The sequence below is a fragment of the Lepidochelys kempii genome, chromosome 14, assembly GCF_965140265.1.
Source record: "Lepidochelys kempii isolate rLepKem1 chromosome 14, rLepKem1.hap2, whole genome shotgun sequence".
NCBI lineage: Eukaryota > Metazoa > Chordata > Testudines > Cheloniidae > Lepidochelys > Lepidochelys kempii.
In genome coordinates, this window is record NC_133269.1 from 42014229 (window position 1) to 42037020 (window position 22792).

Genomic DNA, 22792 nt, shown 5'->3' on the forward strand with positions numbered 1-22792 from the left:
CAGGAGCGGGCTCTGGGCTGGGGTAGGAGGTTGGTGTGTGGGAGGGCGTGAGGGTGTGGGCGGCTTGGCGGGAGGCGGGGTTTGCGTGAACCCTCTGGGGACACCATCCCGGGAGCCGGGTGCGGGTCGGCGGAGGCCTTGGGGCCCTGTAGGCTGCGGCGTGGGGTGAGATGTGGCTGCAGTGGGCCAGGGCCACCCGGGCTGAGCGTTGGGAGAGGGCGGAGGGTGCCGCTGGCTGCTCCACGGTGGAGGCTGGTTTGCCGCGGGCGGGGAGCGGCGCTGGTTCAAGCCCCGACGGGAGGGCTGGTTCGAGCCCCCCAGACCCTTCCCATGACATCCTCCTCATGCTTGCTCCTAGGAGGGCTCTGTGTGTGTGTGTGTAGGATCTTCTTCCCCACCCCCCCAGGTGGGTGCATGACTCTCCCAGAAGGGATGCTCCCTAAGGAGCAGTTTAAATAAAAAGGCTGGGGAAATATCAGGCTTATTAATGTGCTAAAGAGACTGTGACGGATGCATATAAAACCAACCGACCAAACCACATTAGAAATGAACTCTAGAGTAAGAAAGGGGAGGTGAACAAAAGTGCTGAGATTTGCTCAGTGACAAGAAACGGCCCCATGGTGGCTGGCACAAGAGGTTGGGAGGTGGCAATGCTGGCGACTGACAGAATTTTATCTACAAGACCCAGTTGTCTCTCCCAATGTAGCAGCATGGCAAGGGTTAAACGGGAAATATGCCCCAAAAGCACCCTCTGAAATGTAATGCTTTCATTGCCCTGAGGGAGCCGCACTGGGGGAGTTACCCATAAATTATTTCTTATTCATATTACAATAGCACCTAGACCTCCCTCCCTGCCGCCACCAACCAAGATCCCCTCCTCTTTCCTATTATGGCCGACAGCACAGAGCCACACCCTTCCCTGCAGTCAAGATGAGGGGCCTGTTGTGCCCGGTGCTGCCCAGACACACAGGGAGAGACAGTCCCTGCCCCAGCTGAGATCAGGGGCTCATTTGTGCCGGGCGCTGCACAGACACATAGGGAGAGACAGTCCCTGCCCCAGCTGAGATCAGGCCCCCTTGTGCCAGGCGCTGCACAGACACACAACAAGAGACAGTCCCTGCCCCAGCTGAGATCAGGCCCCCTTGTGCCAGGCGCTGCACAGACACACAACAAGAGACAGTCCCTGCCCCAGCTGAGATCAAGGCCCCCTTGTGCCAGGCGCTGCACACAGACACACAACAAGAGACAGTCCCTGCCCCAGCTGAGATCAAGGCTCAGGTTATCAGGCCCCATTGCCTGGAAACTCTTCCACAAACTTGTTGTCAGTGTTTTGGGGCTGAGGGTTGAGTTTTTCGTTTCTTGTTTCAGTTTCTCTCCTTTGAGCTGCGGGGAAGGGCGGAGATGAAGGCCTCGTGAGATGTAAGCTGGCTGGCTGGCGCTGACAACGATGCTGCAGCCCCAGCAAACCCTGTGATCTCCCTTGCTGGTCTGGGCCTGGGGATTTCAGCCCAGGGCCACGGGGAGCAGGAAGGGGACGGGGATATTCGTGCCGAGAGGGCGACGCTGGAAGGAGGTTCACTTGCTACTCTACCGGTTTGCTACAGTGGTTTTCAGCAGCTGCGGTCAGAGCTCCTCAGCGCGGATCTTGTTTGTTTCCGGAGTTGTTTCTGCAGCTTCCTGGGACTTGGCTCTGCCCACAGGGACCCACCGAGGCTGGTAAGTTTCCACTGCTGCTTATGGTGGCACTGGGGCAGGGTGCCCCCAATTCTTCCCCACCAACCCCCTGCAGGGCTGTCCCCCCCTCCCCGGGCTCTCCCTTCTCTCTGCGCTCCCCCCCCCGCACTGCCAGGGCAGAGACCCCCCTCCCTGTGGGGGCCACCCCTTCCCACTGTCCCCCAGCCTCTGCCCCCTCGGTGGGTCTCCCCCAGTTCCTGCCAAGGCAGAGCCTCCCCCCCCCTTCCTGCCCCTCTGCTGGGTCTCTCCCCCTCCTTGCCCCACAGTCCCTGCCAGGGCAGAGCCCCCCTCCTGTACTGAGTTTAGATTGCGTGGGGGGGGGGCATGGCTGGGGGGCCTGGGGTGCAGAAAAGGGAAAGGACACGTCACTTTGTTGACTTTGGTGGGGGGGGGGGCGGGGAGGAGAAACGCAAGAGCTAATCTTGACTCCTGCTTGGCTGCAGCCAGTCAGAGCACACTCAGGCATCAAGTGATTGCCGGGGAAGCTGGTGTAAACGGCCCCTCCGGCCGGCAGAAGTGATCAATCAAGAGGGCTGGGAGTGAGGAACTGGAAAGTACCCGCAGGGCTGGCCCCAATGCAGAAGGCGCTCAGGGATGCGGGGCTGGACCCTGGCTGGGCGCCTGATTGCGGGGGCCATTAAGTACTCCAGCTGGCAGCAGCAGGGGGGCCCGAGCATGCTGGGGGGGGGGGGGGACACACGACCCGATCCCCCCAAGCAGAGATCTGACCCCATAAAGGGAGAAGAGCCAGAGAGTCCACTGGTGACTTGGCTATTGCAATTGATTTTATGTTGGAAGCGCCTAGATATTGGTGTCCGTCAGCCAGATAAAACCCTAAGGCAGGTGGATAGATCAATGGACGGGGCTGGGTGTAGAGGGGAAGATGGTGGGGTTGGATGTGAGGGGGTTGAAAGGAAGGAGCCAGTTGTGGGGGGGAAGCAGCAGCTGGGCACAAACCCCGCGAGCTGGATGCCAACTGGGTGATAAAATGACAGAGGAATTTGGGGAGGAAGAGACCAGAGATGGGATCTCTGAAGTGTTGGGCAGCTGTCGGAAGGAATTAGACAAATCAAATTTATGCTCAGGGCGGTTTCAGGTCTCTCGCTGCTGCTGCTAGCCCAGGAGGCTGCTGATCATGCACCCCCAGTAAGACACACTGCTGCTGCTTAGGGTGGGGGGAGCCTGGGCCCAGACAGGATCCCCTAACTCCTCTCCCGGGAGCTGCAGAAGACGCAGAGAGGGGTGGGGAACTGCAGTCAGGTGGCACATGCGAGCCCCCACTCTGCTGCCCCCAGGCACTGTGAGGGCAGCATCCCCAAAGCTTGTTGCCTCCTGCAGGGCTTCCTTCTGTCACTGCCCGCCTCCGCGGTCACTGGGAGGGCAGAGCCTTTCCCGCCCCCTTATGGGGTCTGCCTCTCAGTCACTGTCAGGGCAGGGCCTGGGGCTCAGCACCAGTGGGGTTGGGACGGCAGTTTCCTGCTTCTTGGGGGGGGAGCATCTTGCCAGCGTTGAGCGGTGGCTAGCTATAGTGTGTCTGTGTCTCCATCTCCAATACCAGCATTTCCTGGGACGGCGTAAAACCAGAAACACAGTGGCCCAGGGAACGAAATTTATACATATGGCACTTTACCTTGAGGACAACACTTTAGCAACCAGAACCCATTACTAGCACACTGTCATTAACCCATTCTGGCCCAGAACCTTTTTTTTTTAAAACACCGGATCCAGAACCGAAGAGATCCCGGGGATGATATTTACACCTACAGCGTGTTACCTTCAGGACAATAGTTTAGCAATGAGAAGCAAGTGGTAGCATACTCGTATTAACCTGTTCTGGCCAACTACCATGTTTTAATGCCAAAAAGGACTCTCAGCACACGGGTCTGAAGTGGCACGGGTGACCAAAATGGATTGTGTAAATCATGAACCCGTACTCCCACTGCAGCCTTTTATACTGCCTCATTTCCCTGAGCAGCCCCAGCCCCACTATGGGGTGCATGTAAATGGTGCAGAGGGTTTTGAATTTCCCCCCACCCCAAACACTCACCTGGCTGAACTTCACCCCTTAATGCTTTGTTGCTTATCTCTGACCAGTGCTACAAAATACAGAGAATATGAAAAACAGCTACCCTGTATACTCGGCAGCTATTTTTCAAATATGATCAAATACCTTTGGTATTAGAGGACTTTCTGAATCATAAGTCTTGAATACAGTCCACTTGGCGGACTATTTGCAAAACAATATTTTTTTCAAAATGAACATGTTTTATCTGCTAGAAAAGTAGTTAACACAACAAATCTAAATGGTAGCACAGGGATAAGGGAAGCTTTGCAACAATCCCAGCTGATTTAAATGCTTGTTGTGCTGATGGACAAAACATGTGAAATGTCAACACGATTGCAACATGTTGCAGTGGGGGAGGTTTAGGTTGGATATTAGGAAAAATTATTTCACTAGGAGGGTGGTGAAACACTGGAATGCATTACCTAGGGAGGTGGTGGAATCTCCTTCCTTAGAAGTTTTTAAGGTCAGGCTTGACAGAGCCCTGGCTGGGATGATTTAGTTGGGGTTGGTCCTGCTTTGAGCAGGGGGTTGGACTAGATGACCTCCTGAGGTCCCTTCTGTGATGCAGCAGGGAGGGGGGAGTGATGACCTGGGAATGTGCCCTGGGGATGGGAGACCTGAGAGCCTGTAATCTGAGCCGGGAGGGGGAGATAACACCTCTGCCCGGGAATGTGGACAGAGGCTGCAGGAGAGAGCCTGCTGAGGGGTAGGGGGGTGGGTTAGTTTCAGTTTGGTGCTGGGTAGAGGAACGCAGGGAACCCCAGGGCTGGGGTCTAAGCTCCCTGCTCCCCCAGAAGGACGTGACTGAGGGGTCCTGGTTGAACCCACAAGCTCTGTTTTAGACTGTGTTCCTGGTGTCCAATAAACCTTCTGTTTTACTGGCTGGCTGAGAGTCTCAGTGAATCCCAGGAAGAGGGGTGCAGGGCCTGGACTCCCCCACACTCCGTGACACCTTCCAACCCTGATATTCTATGATTTGGTTTTAAATGGTAACGATTGAAACCCAGCTGCAACCGTTATTAGTGGAAACAGAAACATCCTTAACTGAAGCTGTGTAGTTGCATCTGTGTGTGTGCGTGGTCATTTTTGGAGCTATGTGCATACAGTAAGGGATAGTTACTTCCACACACAAACACATCCACATTCAGCTACATGTACTGACAACAATAGCAACAACAAATGCATAAGCAGTCGCATGTCATCTCATTCTCCTGCAGACCTGATACGTCCGAGCTGGCGCCATTATAGATTTTTCAACCTGATTCTGATCTCATTCACTGGTGTCCATACACCTACTCCAGGTTTACATCAATGTGACTAAAATCAGAATCTGGCCCCCTCTGATGATTGGGCTCTTCTTCCGGCCTCAGGCTAACCACATCCTGAGTTCAGTCTTTGTGCTGCCAGGTACACTGACGGAAATCCAGAGTAACTCCATCCGCAATGCTTACACCTGCTGCAGCTGCAAGCAGAATCTGACCCAGGGATTGAAATCATCAGGCCTTTTGCCTGAGAAAAGGCTGCTGAAACAGGCCTGTGATCCTCGTTCAGGGCATAATATTCTTAACTATACATAGGGCCCTTCTTTTTCATTTTTTATATTATTTCATTTTGTCCCAGGAATGTATCGGTGTCTATTACTACAACAACAAAAATAGGACTGAAAATTAGTGGAAAAATCTATTAATAATTTTTTGGGATAAATATTGGGGTTTATTTTGGTGGACGGAAGGACAGGGGAAAAATATTCAGCAAATTAATGCTTTGATGAATGGAATTCAATGTAGTTTGCTGCAGAACTAAAAGAGAACTCAGAACATTACCACCTCTGAGTTTAAAACAATTTATCTCTAATCTGCATGTAAAATTTTTCATTTGAACAAACAGTTTACTGATGTAGACTTAGAACTATTAGCCCATAAATATTTACATTTAATAATTGGTGCTTACACTCAACTTCATCCTTTTCTCCTGTTTTTGTTTTTTAAAAACTTTTGAATACTTCCTTGTGTTCTGAACTGTATTCGGATGCAGATTTTCATTTTCTTCCCATTTTAGTGTGTCAGATCTTTAAACTGTTATCTGCCAACAGCTTGAAACGTGTACGTGGTAGGCGTGAGATTCATATGTTCAGATGCGCACAAACTTCAGAGCTTGCATGCGTGCCTGTTTTTCTATTGTGTGTATCTTGTAGACTAATACGTAGGCTTACTTCAGTGGGCAGCTTTGCATATACACACAGACTAATGTACTATTGTAATACACATATCTCATGCATGGATTGTATTTTCCTAATAAAAGAAGTTATTTTTTATATATATTTGAATTATACAAAAGTAGGGTGAAAATCGAAAAAAAAAAATAATACTTTTTGTAAAAGCTGAGATTTTTTCGGTAAAAATCGGTTTAAACTGAAAACAAAGGGGCCTAACTGTACATTAACAGCAGTGAAACGGCTATTTGTGCTAAATGGCTGTTAAGAATCCAAGACTTTATGCACAGTGGAGCCTGCCAAATTACGTCTGGGCTTTAGTGACATTGTTACCAGCAAAAAACATGTACAAACTATATTGAGTTCAAAGATGAATTTTGGAGAATGTTTAGTTCAGCGTACGTACACTCAGAAGTGGGCTATGGAGTTATTAAATAATCCTCCAACTGAATCTCACCTAAATTGCCAGAACAAGCCGGATTCTGATTGGTATGGTTCCCCTACTCCCAATCCTTGGCAAACGATTCTATGAAAAGGAGCTGCTTTGTGCTGGATTCACGTTACTGACACAAACAGCTGGATATTATTTTCATACCAAGAGGGCATAACTCACCCAGAGAGTTAAGATCCTGCAAAATGTCATGGTCCCCAAGAGTGGTGAACTTTTTCATTGTTTTAGTCAACAGAGGAATCACCTAAAGCATCCAAATTAATGTCTCCAACCACTTTAATAATATAGCTTTTAAACATCTTAATGTAAAATAAAATTTACTCCTGGGCTATGTGTGTCTATGCCAGGTTTCAGCCTGCAGGAGATTTTAATAGTGAAGTCAGAAATACTGAGAAACATATTTCCTGGGGAGTTTCAAAATTAAGAAGGGGAAAACTCCCCCCCCCCCCCCCCGTATCCAATTACTAATGACATGGAGTCATGCAAGTATGGAGACAGATAATGTGCATATTTCTGTGTGCATGTATTAACCCTCGTAACATCTTCATTTCCATCCACATTACTCTGGAGCATGAGGAAAGGTGCTTCTGTTTCTCTAAGTCAATGGTCGCCAAACTGCAGGGTGTGCCTCCCCCGGGGGGCATGGCAGAGCTGGGGCCAGCACCCACGGAGGGCGGGGAGGGAGTGCCACGGAGTCCTGCTCTGCCCCCAGCCCTGCCCCCAGCCTCAGCCCCCAGCTGCAACTCCGATCCCAGCCCCATCCCAGCCCCGCTCCCAGCCCCACCCCAAGCCTTGGCCCCCGGCCATGGCCCCTCTCCTGGCCCCAGACGCGCTCCTAGCTGCGGCCCCAGCTTCACCACCCCCTTACCCATGTCCCCCCCAACCAAGCCATGACCCTGCTCCCAGCCCCAACTTCAGGGTGTGTGTGTGTGGACAGGGGTAACGGGGGGCATGATGTGAAAAGTTTGGGGACCACTGCTCAATGTACTGCTCTGGCACTGACCATTCAGTGTTTGGAAAACCCCTCTATTATCTACACAAAAGGATGAGCTGCAGACAGAGCTTCTGCCTGAATGACGTGTCTTTGCTGAAGGACGCTTTTTTTCTAGTAATAAATGTTTCGTGTTGTTCACATTGATTGTAGTTCCCGTGTTTATTTAAGTCTCCTTTTTGCTTAAGGAGACAGCTAGCTGTGTTTCCAAATCTTCTCCATCTCTCTCTTTCCCCATTTAAAGAATATTCTGTGTCCAGTGAATGTTTTATAATGTTTGGATAGTGAAGGCATTTTGCATGCCGCATGGTGTTGCAGTCCTGGTCCTAATCCAACAATTATGAAATTCAATTTGAAATAAAATGTATGCTGAAAACCTTCCAGCGACTGCTCTAGGTTTGATATACTGGTTTATTCTGGCAGCTATTCTGAAGGTTCTGCCTGGCTCCGCTTCACATCTGCCCCCTTTTGCAGGCTAGAATCTCAAACAATGGGACAATTTAATACGCATGTTAGTTATGGAGGCAGTTTAAAGTTATGCATTATTCTGCCCAAAACCACGTGTTCTCTGCTCTGAAATTCCTGTTGATGAGTGTGAGGACTTTCTCTTGCTCCTAATGTATTTATTGCCCATTATGTCCCTTGCCAGGTGTAAGTAATTTTGTGCCTATGAGTTTGTCTACACTAGAAGTGCTACAGTTGGACTTACAGTTGGGGGGTTGGACTAGATGACCTCCTGAGGTCCCTTCCAACCCTGATATTCTATGACTCTACAGTGTGTCAGCTGAAGCTGCTCTATGCTGATGGGACATAGGTTATACCGCAATAAATGGTACTGTAGATCTAGCCTTAGCCTTTTGGGTTTTGTCCCTACATGCTTGTGCTATTCTTTTGTACTTCTCCTTAGCAATCCCCCCACGTTTCCACTTTTTGTAGGATTCCTTGTTAATTTTCAGGTCATTAAAGAGCCATATTGGCCTCTCACTCCTCTTCCTAGGGTAGTTTGCAGATGTGCCTTTAATATTGACTCATTGAGAAACTGCCAGCTCTCCTGAACACCTTTATCCCATAGACTTCCCCTATTCCACTATAACGTGCACAGAAGCATGGAGGATCACTGAGGAACCACCTAGCTACTGTGTGGCTGTCAAGGACCATAGTCCATAGGGCTGTCGGTCTGACCTGCTGACAGTCGTCAGAACTAGAAGCTCAACTCTGACGGAGGACTCCAGTCCTGGGAAAAGTCAGCGCCTTTGATTAGGCCTACAATTTAGATTGTTACATTGAAAAACAAAACAACCAAATATTTGAAATGGTTCTACCAGTGAAGTATTCCAGATCTACGCTGTATGGAAATGCTGTATAAACGACTACTCCTGCTACTACCAATGAAAACAAGAATTACAACCACAAAAGCAGAAATAGGTTTAGACTCCCACAAATAATAATAGTTAATATCTAACGTTTTATTGCACAGAAGGTGGTACAGTATTAAAAGTTGATTTTGACTGGGTTTTGATGTCTAGTACATTGCTTTAACATGGCTCTGTTTATATTGGCCTACACATTATTTTTTGTTCTCCCTTCACTTTGTGAATATGCTGTTCTGGATATTTTGGATCAATAATACATGAATTAAATGAGTAATGAAAGGTTGGTTCGTTTTTTTTTTTTCAGCTGTATCTACTCATAAAGGTATTTATTGCCTGGAATGGGCATTTAAAGATGGTTTTGGAAAAGGATTTGTGTACTATAGCATTATTCTCAGTTGGCTGTATTATGTGTGTCCTTTTGGTCCAGTGTAACACTTTGGAATCGAGTGTTGCAGGTCCTAATTGGTTTTAAAAAATTGGTTCTGTTCTGGAACGGCTTAATGACAGTGTGCTACTAATCAGTTGTCATTCCTAAAATATTTTCCTCAAGGTAATGTATTATATATATATATATATATATATCAACCCCTGGGCCACTGCAGAACTGACTGCTTCTGGTCCTTATCTATGTTAAAAAAATGTTTCGGGGCTGAAATGGGTTAATGACCACGTGCTACTAATTGGTTTTCATTGCTAAAATATTGTCCTTGAGATAATGTGCTATATTTCTAAATTTCAACCCCTGGACCACTTCAGAAACAACTGTTCCTGGCACTTCTTACTGTTAAAAAATGGTTTGGCGCTGGAAAGAGTTAATGACAGTCTGCTACTGCTCGATTCTCACTGTTAAAATATTGTCCTTGAGGTCATGCACTGGCTGTGTAACTTGGTTCCCCTGGATCACTTTGAAACCATCTGTTCCATGTTCTTGTTGTTATCATAGAATCATAGAAAGGGTTTGGGCCAGAACAGGTTAATGACAGTGTGGTACTAATTAGTTTTCATTGCTAAAATATTGTCCTGGAAGTAATGTGCTATATTTGTACATTTTGTGCCCAAGCCACTTCAGAACTGACTCTTCCGGGTCCTTTGTGGTGGTAAAACAAGGTTCTGGGCCCGAGCACTTTAATAAGTGTGTTATTAGTCTGTTCTTATTACCAAAATATTGTTCCTAACTGTCTGTAATAGTATCTACTCTTTTTTTACAATAATTATATATTAAAATGCCGTCCCAGGGCTATTCCAACATATTCTGGCTTTTACACTGTCCCTCATTACCTGGCCTCTGGGAGTGTCAGGGGCTCTCACCTTCTGCCATTTCCCACTCTCACACACCTGCAGAAGGGGCTCCTGCCTTCCCCTCAGCCCCACCCAGAGGTGGCTGTATATCAGTGGTGGGTGTAGCTACAGGTCTGACTAATCTCTCTAGCACTTTGGGCTGAGGGGATGGGATTTGATTATCATAGCACCCAATGACAATTTTAAAAACAAGAGTGGATGTTTTTCTAAAAGATCCGCCCTACAAATTATTTGTGGATGTTCTATGGACTGTGTTGTACAAATCATAATGGTCCCTTCTGGTCTCAGAGTCTATGAATCTTTTACAGCATGGATTCCCACTCGTCCAGAAAAACTACCAAAGAAGGTGGAGGCAGAGCTGAGAATTTGCTGCTGTTCGGAACTGACTTTGCTTTTGCCACGTGTACCCACACTTGAACCGTTTCAGTTGAACTGGTGCAAGCATGTGTGTGGACACTCTTGTTTCAGTTTAGCTTAAACCTCTTCCTAGAGGACTTGGAGCTAAATAGTAATCAGTCTGGTTAAAATGGGAACACACACATGCTTTCACTGGCTGAGCATCGTGCCTTTAAACTAAACTGGTGCGTGACTGAATGTATATGGATCCTGAATCGCAGAGAGCTGCAGCCAGTGAGACTGAGCTGCTCGGAGTCCAGCATGCACCACAGGGACTCCAAGAGAGAGGAGAGATCGAGGAGCTCTTTAACTGCAGTGGAGGTGTGGAGAGAGGTAATTGGAGCCTCCCTGCAAGGGGCTTGGATGGGCAGGGAGAATGAGATGGCTGCATTTTCAGTGGCAGCTGCAATTGTCTGACCTCCCGTGTGCATGAGCAGCAGAAAGCTGATCACCCCAAGGGGCTCCTATGGCCCAGGGACCCAGCTCGCCCCCGCTGCTGGTATTTTGTGTTCCTGGGTGGACCCAAGAGGCCTGGTAGTGGATTCAGAGACAATTTTGAAGCGGGAGAGATGTTCACCTGTCTGAAATGCTGGCCCAGGTGTCCATTCATTTCCCCCCTTCCCTTCTATTTCTCTCTCTTTATCCAAAGGCCAGGCTTTGAAACAGGAGAGCAATAGGCAGACCCAGCTGTGCGCATGTACCCAGGGCCCCGCATCTATGTGAGTAACAAGCAGGTGTCTGGGGACAGCAGATAACTCATGTTGTGGGCGTATGCCATGCCAGTGCATTCACCTTTCTCTGCCGGTGCTGCGGGCGTGCTTGCAGAAAGGTGGCCCTGACTGCTCCGGGGAAGGGGATCTGCAAAGGTGGCTGTGTAGGAGGAAGCTGAACCTCCCAGCATGCCTAGCACTCAGAGGTCTCCTCTCCCATGACAGCTGCCTGGATTCCTTGTCCCGAGGTCTCTGTCCAGGTGTTTCATGGTTACTACCATCAGGACAAACTGGGAATGTAAGATAAACAAAGATTTCAAAGGAAACTCGCCCCTTGAAGAAAAGGAGAATTGGGAATTCCTGAGAGTCCCAGAGGAGATGGGGTGCCCTGTTGTTTAAACCCTGGAGCAGGGCCCAGAGAAATCAGTCCTTAGTGTGGGGAGTCTGGGGGTTGCTTCAGACGCTCAGCACACGGTTGGGGCCCGAAGCTGGGGGCAGAGCTGGGGGAGCGGTCGGGAGTGGAGCTGCAGCCAGCGGTTGAGGGTTGGGGTGGGGTTGGGACCGGGGCCGGGAGCAGAGCCATAGCCAGGGCTGCAGCTGGGGGTGGGGCCAGGTGAGAGGCCGAGGCTGGGGGCAGGGGCAGCAGCAGAGCAGGGCTGGGAGGCCTGAGCCCCCACTGTGCCACCCCGAATGTTCCTCTGCACTCTCTGGGGCCTGCCCCATTCTTTGGGGACCTCTGAATTCGAGAAAGCTGGAGAAGGAGCCTTAGAAAATCCAGTGGGTCTTCCCCAGCACTGCTCATCCCAGGGGTTCCCGGTAGCATTTTTGGTGAATTGTGTGAACCTGGTTATATTGTAGCGGCAAACAGAAAAACCGAATCCCTTGTTTCTCAGACTCAGTGGCTGCAGTCTGTGCTGAGGGTGCCTTCAGACAGCATTGACAGTGCATAGACTTTGCATGAGCTTCCCTTAAGGGAGGGGTGTCACCGTGCTTCAGTGGGTCACAACCGAGAATACCAAATTCAGGACAAACTGCTGAGAAATAGGGCAGACACACCCCAGACTGGTGGTTAGTCTACCATTAGATATATCAATGTCTCACCACACTGGCTAACAAGAAGTCAGAAAAGCAGTTTTTTAGTCATTCCAGTTCTTATATTACCACCCAAAACACCAAACGTAATGATGCGTGGTTATTTAAAACCAATTTCATCAAACAAAGGGTTCTTCTGATCTCAGAAGGTCATTCACATACCCAAGTCAATATATAGCTCAGATCTTACCCAATAATCACGCTGTTGCCAATCCTTTAGTATCTAATATCTAAAGGTTTTATTTATAAGAGAAAAGAAGGAGAGAGATAAAGTGGTTAACGAAATCGAATGCATACGCTTATTTCAAAGTTCTTGGATCAGGTTTGTAGCAGTGATGAAAGGAACTGCAAGTTTGCAAAAGTCTCTCTGGAAATTACCTAAACAGGTTGGGTGTCATCAGTCCATGTTTAGAGTTTCCTTGTTAGAAATCCAGACCAGAGAAATGAAGCAGGAAATGAAGACAAAATGGAGATATTTCCAAGGTCTTTTATATCTTCTCCCATGTGGATGGAATTTCACTGTCCCAAAACAAAGCCCCCAGCACAGTTTGTGGAAAAGTACAGGCACAGGATGGAGTCCAGGGTCACATGAGCAAGTCACATGCTCATGCATGCTCTGCTGACTCACAGGAGCAGCCATTGCCCAAATTCTGTCTAAAATGTCCCCAGGAAGGCTCACCGGTGGGAGACAAGCTGCTTCTATGACGCAATGGAAAAGTTAAGTTTTCTTTAATGGGCCACCAACTTGAATAGCTTATTCACAATGTGTTGACCAGACTGGATGTAAATCAACTACCTTGTAGGTGTTTCTCCAGGAGCAAACCCATTTGAAATATTTGTACATAAGTCAATATTCATAACTTTAGATACAAAGATGGTATATGTTAATGCACAGGGTAATCATACTCAGCAAGTCATAACTTTTCCATTGACACCTGACATGACATATGTTGTACAAGGTTTGCTGCAATTATCTAACAGTGGCAATATCAGTGATATCAATGGTCACATTTCAATCATACACCACTGACACCAGCTAGACTTTGCATGAGCTTCCCTTAAGGGGTGGGGAAGGAGTTGAGTGTCCAGTCTCAGGCTGTGGGGTGGGGGTGGGTGCAGCTGGAGTTGGCAGGTTCAGTAGCTGGGTGTGGTGGGGAAAGGCTGATTCCTTCAGGTAGAGGGCAAAGTCTGAGCATGGGGCAGAGTAAAGGTGAGCGTGAGACATGTTCCCCTCCCTCACCTCTCTGGGCAACTGTAAGCCAAGAGCCAGTCTGGGTAGCAGCTCTGTGAGAGTCTGTGGGAAGAGCAATGGGAGAGATTAAATAAGTATTAGGCCATCCTCTCGTTCTGGTAGGAGCCATTTAACCACATGCTGGTCGGGCAAGTGTGGGGTCATTTGGGACGGGGCGAGTTTATCATTGTGTTGAGCCCTCTGACTGGGGGCTGTAGTTAATGTCTGTCCCCAGAGGGGGAAGGGCAGCACCCTGGGAATCACAACAGAGATTTGCTCCCCAGCAGTTCAGACCCTGGTACTGTTAATGAGTCTGTTCCCCAGAAGCACTCATGGCTTTGTCTCTTTCAGGCCCTGGCTCTAACCACACACTCAGGAAATGGGCTTCCCATCAAGTCCTAGTCCCAGCTGTCATCCTAGCTGCAGTTATAGTTTTTATGTTGATCAGCATCATCGCTATCGCCACTATAGCAGAACTTTTAAGAGGTAAGTGCGTGTCCCAGACAGTCTCTGCTCCCCCTGGAGCTGTTGCAGCCACATAATCTCTCCTCCCTGTCCCCTTTGGCTTCGGCAGTCAGGTGAGAAAGGAGTTTGTCTAAAGGCTTTTGCAGCCCCCATCACCTTAGTATCTGGACTTCTGTGAGGCACAGAGAGCTTGCTATCTCTGTTTTTTGGATGGGGAAACCGATGCCCAGAGATATCAAGTGGGGGCGTTTTCAAGGTGCTAAATCTTCCTACACCTCAGAGCTTCCCACTTCCCCATACGTACATTGCATGTCCAGGATAAAGTGCACGTGGAACAGGAAGATCAGCAGCGCTAAAAGGGCACATGATTGACAGACCTTATGGTTGACTTTTATACCTGCCATCTCACCGTCGCTAAGCAGCACATCCCGTGTGCAGCATGCCGCTCTGCCGTTATCGGGCTGGCCTTTCTGCATCCCCCTCTTCAGGGCCGGTGGGTGCTCCTGGGTCGCTGACTCAGGCCTTATCATTCAGTATCAAAACTGCCCTGGAGGCTGAGAGGTTCAACCCACAAATGAAGGAAATCGGCCGTGAAGGTCCCCCAGAGACACTTACTGGCCCAGTCGGTGCCATTTGAGGGCTGCTGTTTATACAGTTCTGGGTGCTATTGCCGAGCAGTTCAGCTATATTCACCTCTAGGACCGGATCCTCTGCGCCACTTAGGACTAAATTAGCAGTTAGCAGACCCAGCATCCCATGTAATTGTGTTGAACGCAGGTGTCAATATTGGTCTGTGCCGACCCACAGGTAACCTTCCCCCTACCTAGGGTGACCAGACGTCCCGTGTTTAAAGGGACAGTCCCGTATTTAAGCCCTCCTGCAGGTGTCCTGACTTTTTCTTAAAAATGGGCAAAATGTCCCATATTTTCTGTCTCCTTCCCATCAGTACTGGCAGGTCTTTCTGCTGGCCAGATCCCTACTTGCCAGCCGCCCGCCCACCAGTGGTGAGTGGGGGGGTGCGGGGGAGTGGCCAATGATGAGAGAGGTGGTGGGGTGAAGATGCACAGCACGAGGCTGGTCCATCAGCACAGCCCCTGCTGCATGCTGGCTCTTGGCCAGCAGGGCCTTGCTTCTCTCTCCCCCCGCCCCCCCCCCCCCGCCGTCCAGTTTCCAGCCAGCTGGCGCTGGCTGCGAGCTGCGGTGGCTGATGAGTGCGGTATCCAGTTGAGTTACATGTCACCTCTGCTGCCCACCCATCGGCCCTTTACATGCTCCCCCTCTTCCTGCTTTGCCCCTTCACCCTCCCCTAGCCCTGCTGCTCCCCCATATCCCCCTCCCCTGGCAAGGCCCGTCCCTCTCCCAGCGCTGTGCAGAAAACCAGCCCCTGGTTGGAGCGCTCAGTTCACCAACAGCCTGGCCGGCAGGCTCCTTCCTTCCCCCACTGCCTCTGGCTGGGCCGGCAGCCCGGGAAAGCCCAGGACCCTCTGGCCCAGGGTGCTGGCCAGGAGGGGCCGAGCCCTACATGTGCCAAAGCCCCGCACAGCGCTGGCATGGGGAAGCCGCTCCCCCATCAGCTAAGCTCTAGAGTGTGTGTGGGGTGGGGGAGCGATTTCCAGCCTGTGTGTCACCCCTCCCCCATGTGAACCCTAAAGTCTTAAAGATAAGAAGGTAAAGAAAAATAATCCAACTACACCGTATTTCTTTTTAACAGGGGCTCAGTCAACTTGACGTTAATTTAAATGATTGTACTGCATAGTTCTGATGGATTGCCATTGAACTCGCTTGAATACGAGTCATTTTACCAGGTGTTCTGTATTGAGTATAGGGAAATATGGTCACCCTACCCCTCCCTGCCTGCTCCATGCCTTCATGGTGACTCCAGTGTTACTGTACTCTGCTCTGGGTTGCTTGCCAGCTGCACTTTCAATGATTGTGACCCCCAGAAACTGAACCACTAAAGAAGATGTGGGGGGAGGCGGTCGTCCATTTCTTGTTCCAGATAGTCTCGTTCCTCCCTTGGTACGGCTACCAGGGATTTAAGCTTGGATCTGAAGGGATTCTCTTCCCTCATTCACTCAGATACAGAATCAGGCTGAGGGGAACACAGTCTCTGACCCTGTGTTACTTATCTCACTTTCAGTGGAAAAATCCAAACCACCTCTGGCTGCTCCAGGCCCCCCTGCGGTGCCCTGCTGCCCGGACGGCTGGATCGGGTACCGAGGGAAATGCTATTATTTCTCCGAGACTGAAGGGAACTGGACCTACAGCCGGAGCCATTGCTCTGCACTCAACGCCTCCCTGGCTGGGATCGACAGTGAGCAGGAAAAGGTGAGAGAGCAGCAGATGCTTTATCCCAACAGACTGGGCTTGGCAGGGCTGGAATTGGGCTGGGCTCAGCCCCAGAGGTCCAGAAATTGACCCGTTGCCTCTCACGCTAGGAAACCTGAGAGTATTTCTGGCAGCGGAATCCCAGCCCTGGCTAGAGCTGGGTTTGCAGTCAGGGATCACGGGATTGCTCACACCCAAGCCCCCTCCTCTTTCCCAGAGCCCCAGATGGGAGGATCCCCCTCTGTAGTGCTGGGCTGGCCTGGTCAGCTCCTGGCCAGCGGGCTGCCTGTTGAGAAAAAACAGTTCCCTACCCTTTGTAACTGTTGATCTTCCAGATGTGTTGCTCATGTCAATTCCAAGTAGCGTGCGTGCTGTGTGCACAATCGTCGGAAGGTTTTTCCCCTCGCAGTACCCGTCGGGTCGAGCCCCCTGGAGTTGCGCCTTCATGGCAGTGTATAAAGGTCCCTTCCGACCCACCGCCTCCTCAGTTCCTTCTTGCCGGATACTCCGACAGAGGGGTAGGTGGGTGGGTCTTGGAATGAACGTGAGCAACATCTCGAAGAACAACAGTTACGAAAGGTAGGTGACCGTTTTTTCTTCTTCGAGTGCTTGCTCATGTCGACTCCAAGTCGGCGACTCCCAAGCATCTCCTAGGAGGAGGGGTCGGAGTTCACCGAGTCGCAGACGGCAGCTCTGCCCTGCCGAACGCTGCGTTGTCTCTAGCCTGCTGAGTAATGGCGTAGTGCGAAGTGCAGGTGTGGATCGACGACCACGTCGTCACTGCCCTGCAGATGTCCTGAATGGGGACCTTCGCCGGGAACGCTGCCGAGCAAGCCCGTGAGCTGTTAATGGTGAGGCAGATATCTTTGCTGGGTGGTAGCACGCCCTGCCGCCGGCCGTGATCCAGGTCGAGATCCTTTGGGACCGCACCGGGGAGCCTCCTCATCTGCTCAGCAGTTGCAAGGAAGAGCTGTGTCGACTTTCAAAATGGCTTCGTCCTTTCCATGTAAAAAGCTAAGTTTTCAGCTATTTACAGGTACAACAAAAAAAGGCCGCTAGGGGATTGCTTGCCATAGCAAGAGAAGAGCTGCTCCAATGACTGTCACTGGTGGTAAGAAGGAGCTGAAGAAGTTGGCAGGGACCTATACACACCGCCATGAGGGCACAATTCCATGGGGCTCCACAGCGGACCCGACGGGTACCCCTAGGGGAAAAACCTTCTGACAACTGTGCACACACACCTACTTGGAATTGACATGAGCAAGCACTCAAAGAAGAACCTGCCTCTCCCGCTCACTACCACCAATGACCCCACGGGTGCCAGGGGAAGCCCTCTTGGGCTGTGCAGGGAGTGAGCTCTTCCCTTCTTCAGAGCAGTTCCTGCCTGTCCCGTTGGGGTGGGCGGGGGGGGGGGCGTTAAGTGCAAAGCTGCTGGGAAGGAGCCTTGCAAGGAGGGCAGAGGTGCCAGCAAAGCCAAAGTTGCCCAGACTGTAGAAGGGCAGGGGCAGGTCTGTCCATGTAAACATGGATGTGGGGATGGAGATAGATGGGGGTAAATATGGCCTCTGAGCACACACACCCCCCCAGCTCCTGCACGTGTCCCCAGGCTCCCAGCTGAGCAGGTCCCAGTCTGATGGGACGTCCAACAAACTGGGATTCTCAGCCAGTGATCGGTTCACCGGCTGAAGCTGCTGTCAGAGGAGGGAGCTGCCAGCTGTCCTCCTGATGGCCCTTCCCTTGCCAGCTCTGACCCCTTCCAAACATAGAGTGGGGCCGGGGGAGGGGAGGACTGTTGCTGTTGCACAGTCCTGTCTTTGTGACCCACAGCTGGCTCATTAAACTGTGACTTGTTCTCAACCTCCCTGTGGCACGGGCTGGGCTGTGTCATCGGGGCTGGGCTCTCAGCTGGCAAACTACAGGTGGCCCAACCAGAACTTCTGACTGCGGGCCACACAGAGCCACAGGGGCAGGCGAGCACCACAGCCAGGGGTCTAAACATCATCTGGCTTGTTTTATTTTTCAGGATTTCCTGCTACTCTATAAGGGTTTCCTCGACCGTTGGATTGGCCTCCAGAGGGAGCCAGGCCAGCCCTGGAGATGGCCCAACGGCACCGAATTCGACCAGCGGTGAGTCCCTTTCCCTCCAGTAACAGTCTCTGTGTTAGGTCACGGGTGCCTGGCATGCTGCCAAAAGATGAATATATTTAACCAAGGTTGTTTGGGGGTGTGGGAATGTGTCTGGGTTCTTATTAGTATTTGGTTTTCATGGACTAAAACCAATATTCCAGCAGCGTTTGAGTCCCCCCTGCAGTGTTGTCATTGTTTGTAATTTGTAGTAACGTAGCACCCCTAGACCGGGGCCCTGTTGTGCTAGGCACTGTACAATCACGGAACAGAAAGATGGTCCCTGCCCCACATAGTTTACAATGCACCGCAGTTCTGGGCACAAGGGAGGTTGCTGGCGGAGACACTAACCAGAGCTCCCCCTTCCCCATTGGGCTGTCCGGGTGGAAGTTAGACTCCCTAATCCCGCTCTGAGGAGTGGTGTGTGGAGATGAACAGGGTCCTTCACTGTTGGGGTAATTTGAGCTTCTCTCTTTGGGAAGGTTGTAGGGAGAAATCTCATTTCAGTACTAACAGTCTGTCCTGACAGCCCATGGGGTTTGAAACAGGCTCGCGGCCTCTCTGACAGTCCCACAACTGCCTGGGGAGGATCGTATCAAACTCTTCTCCGCAGAGAGCTGCTGCTGCTCGCTGCCATGTGAGAGGCCTGTGGAATCTCTCCCCTCTGGGCTGAATGGGACTGAAGAGAAAGTTGGAACTAGGTGAGAGAGTCAGGCAAAGCTGAGTAGTGGGCAAATATCTACCAGCATAAAGACTTCTCTGGAAGCCCCAGTTCTCTTCTTTCAGCCCCACCCCCTTCCTCCTCTCCCTGCCCTGCAATAGCCACTACCTGTTGCCTACATCTGCCAGGGAGGAGTCTGAAATGGGGCCGATGCCTGTAGGTGCAGCCCTGTCTGTGACTGATGGGCAATGCCCCATCCCTCCCTGACTCCCACTCCTGGTGTCTCTGTTGCAGGTTTCCGATAAGAGGAGGGGGCGACTGTGCTTTTCTGATGGATGAGGACTGGTTCGGCAGCTCACGGTGCAGCACATGGAGACGCTGGATCTGCAGCAAACCCGATCTCTATACGACGTGGAAGAAATATGCTGTGGAGTTAAAACTTTCAGACTCTTAGGAATTCGGCTTGGAAAAGCTCTATTGGGGAGACACCTTCCACTACCTGAAGATGAAGGAGGCTGGGTCTTTATTCCTTACAGACTCTCCCCAGGGCTTCCCTAGTTTTTATTCACTCATTGGAAGAGGGGGGAAAAAAAGCAGAAAAGCTAGTTTTCCAACTCCCCAGTGGGTTTCTTAACTTTGAATGAACCATTCACTGAACTGAACTTGTTGAATAAACTGAAAAGAAGAAAATATTTTCTCTACACCCGCAGAAGAGGCGACTGTCCTTCAAAAGCTGGTTTAGCACTTCAGCAAACTTGCAGGTGCTTAGCTCATGATTTCCAGCAGTTCAGTGGTTTGACCTTCATTAAAACTTGGCAGCAAACGTGTCCTGTTTAGGATTAAGTTTATAAGTAACTTAAATTATTGTAAGAGACATGTTTAGGCTTCAACACAGGTTTTTGTGTAAAAAAATATGCTTGTTCTAATTTAAATAAAAAAAATCTGAAAAAAAATCCAATTTTGATTTTTAAAGTCATAGCGTATCCACCACGATCAGACCCATCCCATCCCTGGGATCAGTTTATTATGAAAACCTTGTGCAAATACTCCTCAACAACAAGGTTCCAAAACATAATCCATTTATCACCCCTGGTTCATATAGTCCTTAAAATCCCATGACATCTGTGCCATCAATGTCTTTCACCACACCAAGGCTCTTCTTTGGTCCTCTCCTGGCCTTCTGCCATGTCAGCCACCCCAGCTGGAGTGCAAACCCACTCTTCCCAGCAGCCTCTCCTCCAGGAGTTCATCCTCACCTGAGATATATCCAGCACTTCCCCTGTTCTGTTACCTTTCATCTCTAGCAGGCCAGCAGATAGGCCCTACCACTGTTCCCCTGACCCTCAGCTCTCTCTGGCTCCGGCATGGCGACATCAGCGGGTAAACCTTGCTGCCACTCCCCTGTCTTCAGCCTTTCCTGAATCAACATCCTACAGTAGTATTGCTCTTTAATGTGTCTCCTGAAGCTCTTGATATTAAAACACAGTGATTTAAATATTAACTAAGCTAAGTTATTAACCAATCCAGATGATTTTACTATGTTATTAACCAATTGTAGTTGATAAAATAATACTTGGTCAGTCATTTTGCTGTGAGAATTGTGTGTGTATATATATAAATAAAATAGTAAATGAAAATGAATTCACTCGACTGGCTCTTTTGGGTAATGCTGATCCCTACTTTGGCTCCTGAACCCCCGAGGGTCTGAGTATCACTGTCCTATAGCTTCCTTCAAGGACCTCGTTGCTGATTCTCCCTGATCTTCTGTAGCTCCAAGTGCTGCCCTGCCCTCCTAGCTGGCCAAACGTGGACAAGATCTACCAGTTCTAAATCCTGAAGTACATGGTGACAGAAATAATCAGTTTAATTCACTAACTGCAGCTACTACTGCCTTTGTTTAATAAATCGGCTTTAAATGCAAACAATGTTTTGATAAACTTTTTAAAAATGCATCCAACACATGTAAGTTAGTTTTATTAAATACAACATTAAAATGCTGGGTTTTGTGCACTTTAAATCGAATTTCCATCCAAATAGCGCTTGACATAAATCACAAGTAAAAGATTCATCTAGTTATAAAAAAAAAATGTAAAAATTAATCTGAATAAATGTACAGTAAGCTCTGTAATTGCTCAGATAAATGTGTATAGGTATGGTGTAGCCCCCTGGTTAGCAAAAAGAAGCACCCAATTTAGTGTACAGGCTATATTTAAAGACATGCTCATTTGAACTAATGGTTATCAACCAACGAATTAACCTTTCTTTAGCAAAATAAAAAAGTACAAATGCAAAACAATTAAAATTGATTATTTAAATCAAGGGTCCCTGATTGCTGATTTGAATCATGATTACAATAGTTAATTTAAAATCAAAGTGATTTAAATCAATCCACCATGGGTATGATAGAGGCAAGAGTCTGTCGCACAGTTCTTAAGGCCTGAGAGGGGATGTGGGGGTGGTAATCCAGTGTTAAGGGTGCCAAACCAAGAGGGGCTGAGGTGGAATGAGTCTAGCAAACCCTGCTCCATGAGATGGCTCTTTAAGGGAAGAGGTTTCAGAGAAGCAGAAGACATGGCTCTTTAAGGGAAGAGGTTTCAGAGAAGCAGAAGACATGGCTCTTTAAGGGAAGAGGTTTCAGAGAAGCAGAAGACTAGCTTAGCTACCTCCTTAACATGATAACACCCAGCTGTTAGGGTAACTGACTGGAAGAGGGTGAGGGGAGACTTGCAAGGGAGTCATGAGTCGAAAGAGGATTCCTGGAATAGGAACTAGCATGGAGCCTGGGGAAGCCTGCTTGAATTGCAGCACAGCCCTGAGGAGGAGGGCTGTGGGGTCCCTTAACCACAGGGAGGGAATTGAGTCAGGCACCAGGGCCCAGGTAAAGCCAGTCCCACTTCCAGTCAAGATTCCCTCCTTTCTCTACCCCTCTCCCTGAGCCTTCCTTGACTCTCCATGCCACTAAGGTCTCTCCCTACCTTTCTTCCTCCCCCATCCACCTCCTGAGCCCCCTGTGATGAAAGTGGGAATTTATTTTTATGAACAATACATGCAAGGGGTTAAAATGCTTCCCCTGGGCCAGAGAAAGCGGGTGGTGTTTGGGACAGGTAGCCCACTAAGGCTGTCTAGCTTCCAGTCCACATGGCTGAATGGGAGACCCTACAGAACAAGTAAACCTCAATGCCTGGGCATGACACCTACCGAAGGGGAAGCTGAGGCAGCTGACCCTGGCTGTGGCTGGAGAGCAAAGGGGTGAGGTTGCTGCTGGAGTCAGAGCAGGACAAGGAGAGAACAAAGATGGAACCCAGGGAAGCAGGGCATGGTGAACCCATGGGAACCTTCCCCATTGGCTCTCTGGCCTACGACTACCTCTTTGATGCTAGCCTACAGCCTTTCAGCTTCTGTATGGCAGGTGACTGATGAATTGGTACCTTATGTTGAAAAGGCTGCCTGGGGTTGCTGCAGATAATTACTGAGAGCACTGCACCCTGAAGAGGAAAGTCTGAACAGACCCTACCTCAGTCCAGCTTGCCAAATGGGTTGCTCTGGCCCCGGTCTCAGGGTCGTTGAGGCTACAGGCCGGCTGTTGCAGAACAGTGGGGATCCTTGGGGTCCAGGACACTGAAGTAGTTACTAGCAGGAGACTGATGGAAGATTCGGGCA

At 49.7% G+C, this 22792-nt stretch overlaps 1 protein-coding gene across 2 annotated transcripts; it reads left to right on the top strand.

Annotated features, from left to right (window-relative positions):
• The first annotated feature begins 1625 nt into the window (after positions 1 to 1625).
• LOC140897580 (C-type lectin domain family 2 member D-like) lies at positions 1626 to 20769 on the top strand. 2 transcript variants are annotated; one of them, XM_073310361.1, is made up of 7 exons: positions 1626 to 1716; positions 10434 to 10854; positions 11171 to 11240; positions 13906 to 14040; positions 16160 to 16347; positions 18371 to 18474; positions 19427 to 20769. In XM_073310361.1, the coding sequence occupies exons 4-7, from the start codon at positions 13992 to 13994 to the stop codon at positions 19584 to 19586; spliced, it is 501 nt and encodes a 166-aa protein (XP_073166462.1). In that variant the 5' UTR covers positions 1626 to 1716; positions 10434 to 10854; positions 11171 to 11240; positions 13906 to 13991; the 3' UTR covers positions 19587 to 20769. The 2 variants fall into 2 exon arrangements, with proteins under 2 accessions (XP_073166462.1, XP_073166461.1); XM_073310360.1 differs by lacking the exon at positions 11171 to 11240.
• Positions 20770 to 22792: the final 2023 nt, after the last annotated feature.

Coding starts and splice junctions, on each gene's coding strand:
- LOC140897580 (XM_073310360.1), top strand. CDS start 10,719: ATGTATATGGATCCTGAATCGCAGAGAGCTGCAGCCAGTGAGACTGAG. Junction 14,041..16,159: donor TATAGCAGAACTTTTAAGAG/GTAAGTGCGTGT, acceptor TCTCACTTTCAG/TGGAAAAATCCAAACCACCT. Junction 16,348..18,370: donor TCGACAGTGAGCAGGAAAAG/GTGAGAGAGCAG, acceptor TTTATTTTTCAG/GATTTCCTGCTACTCTATAA.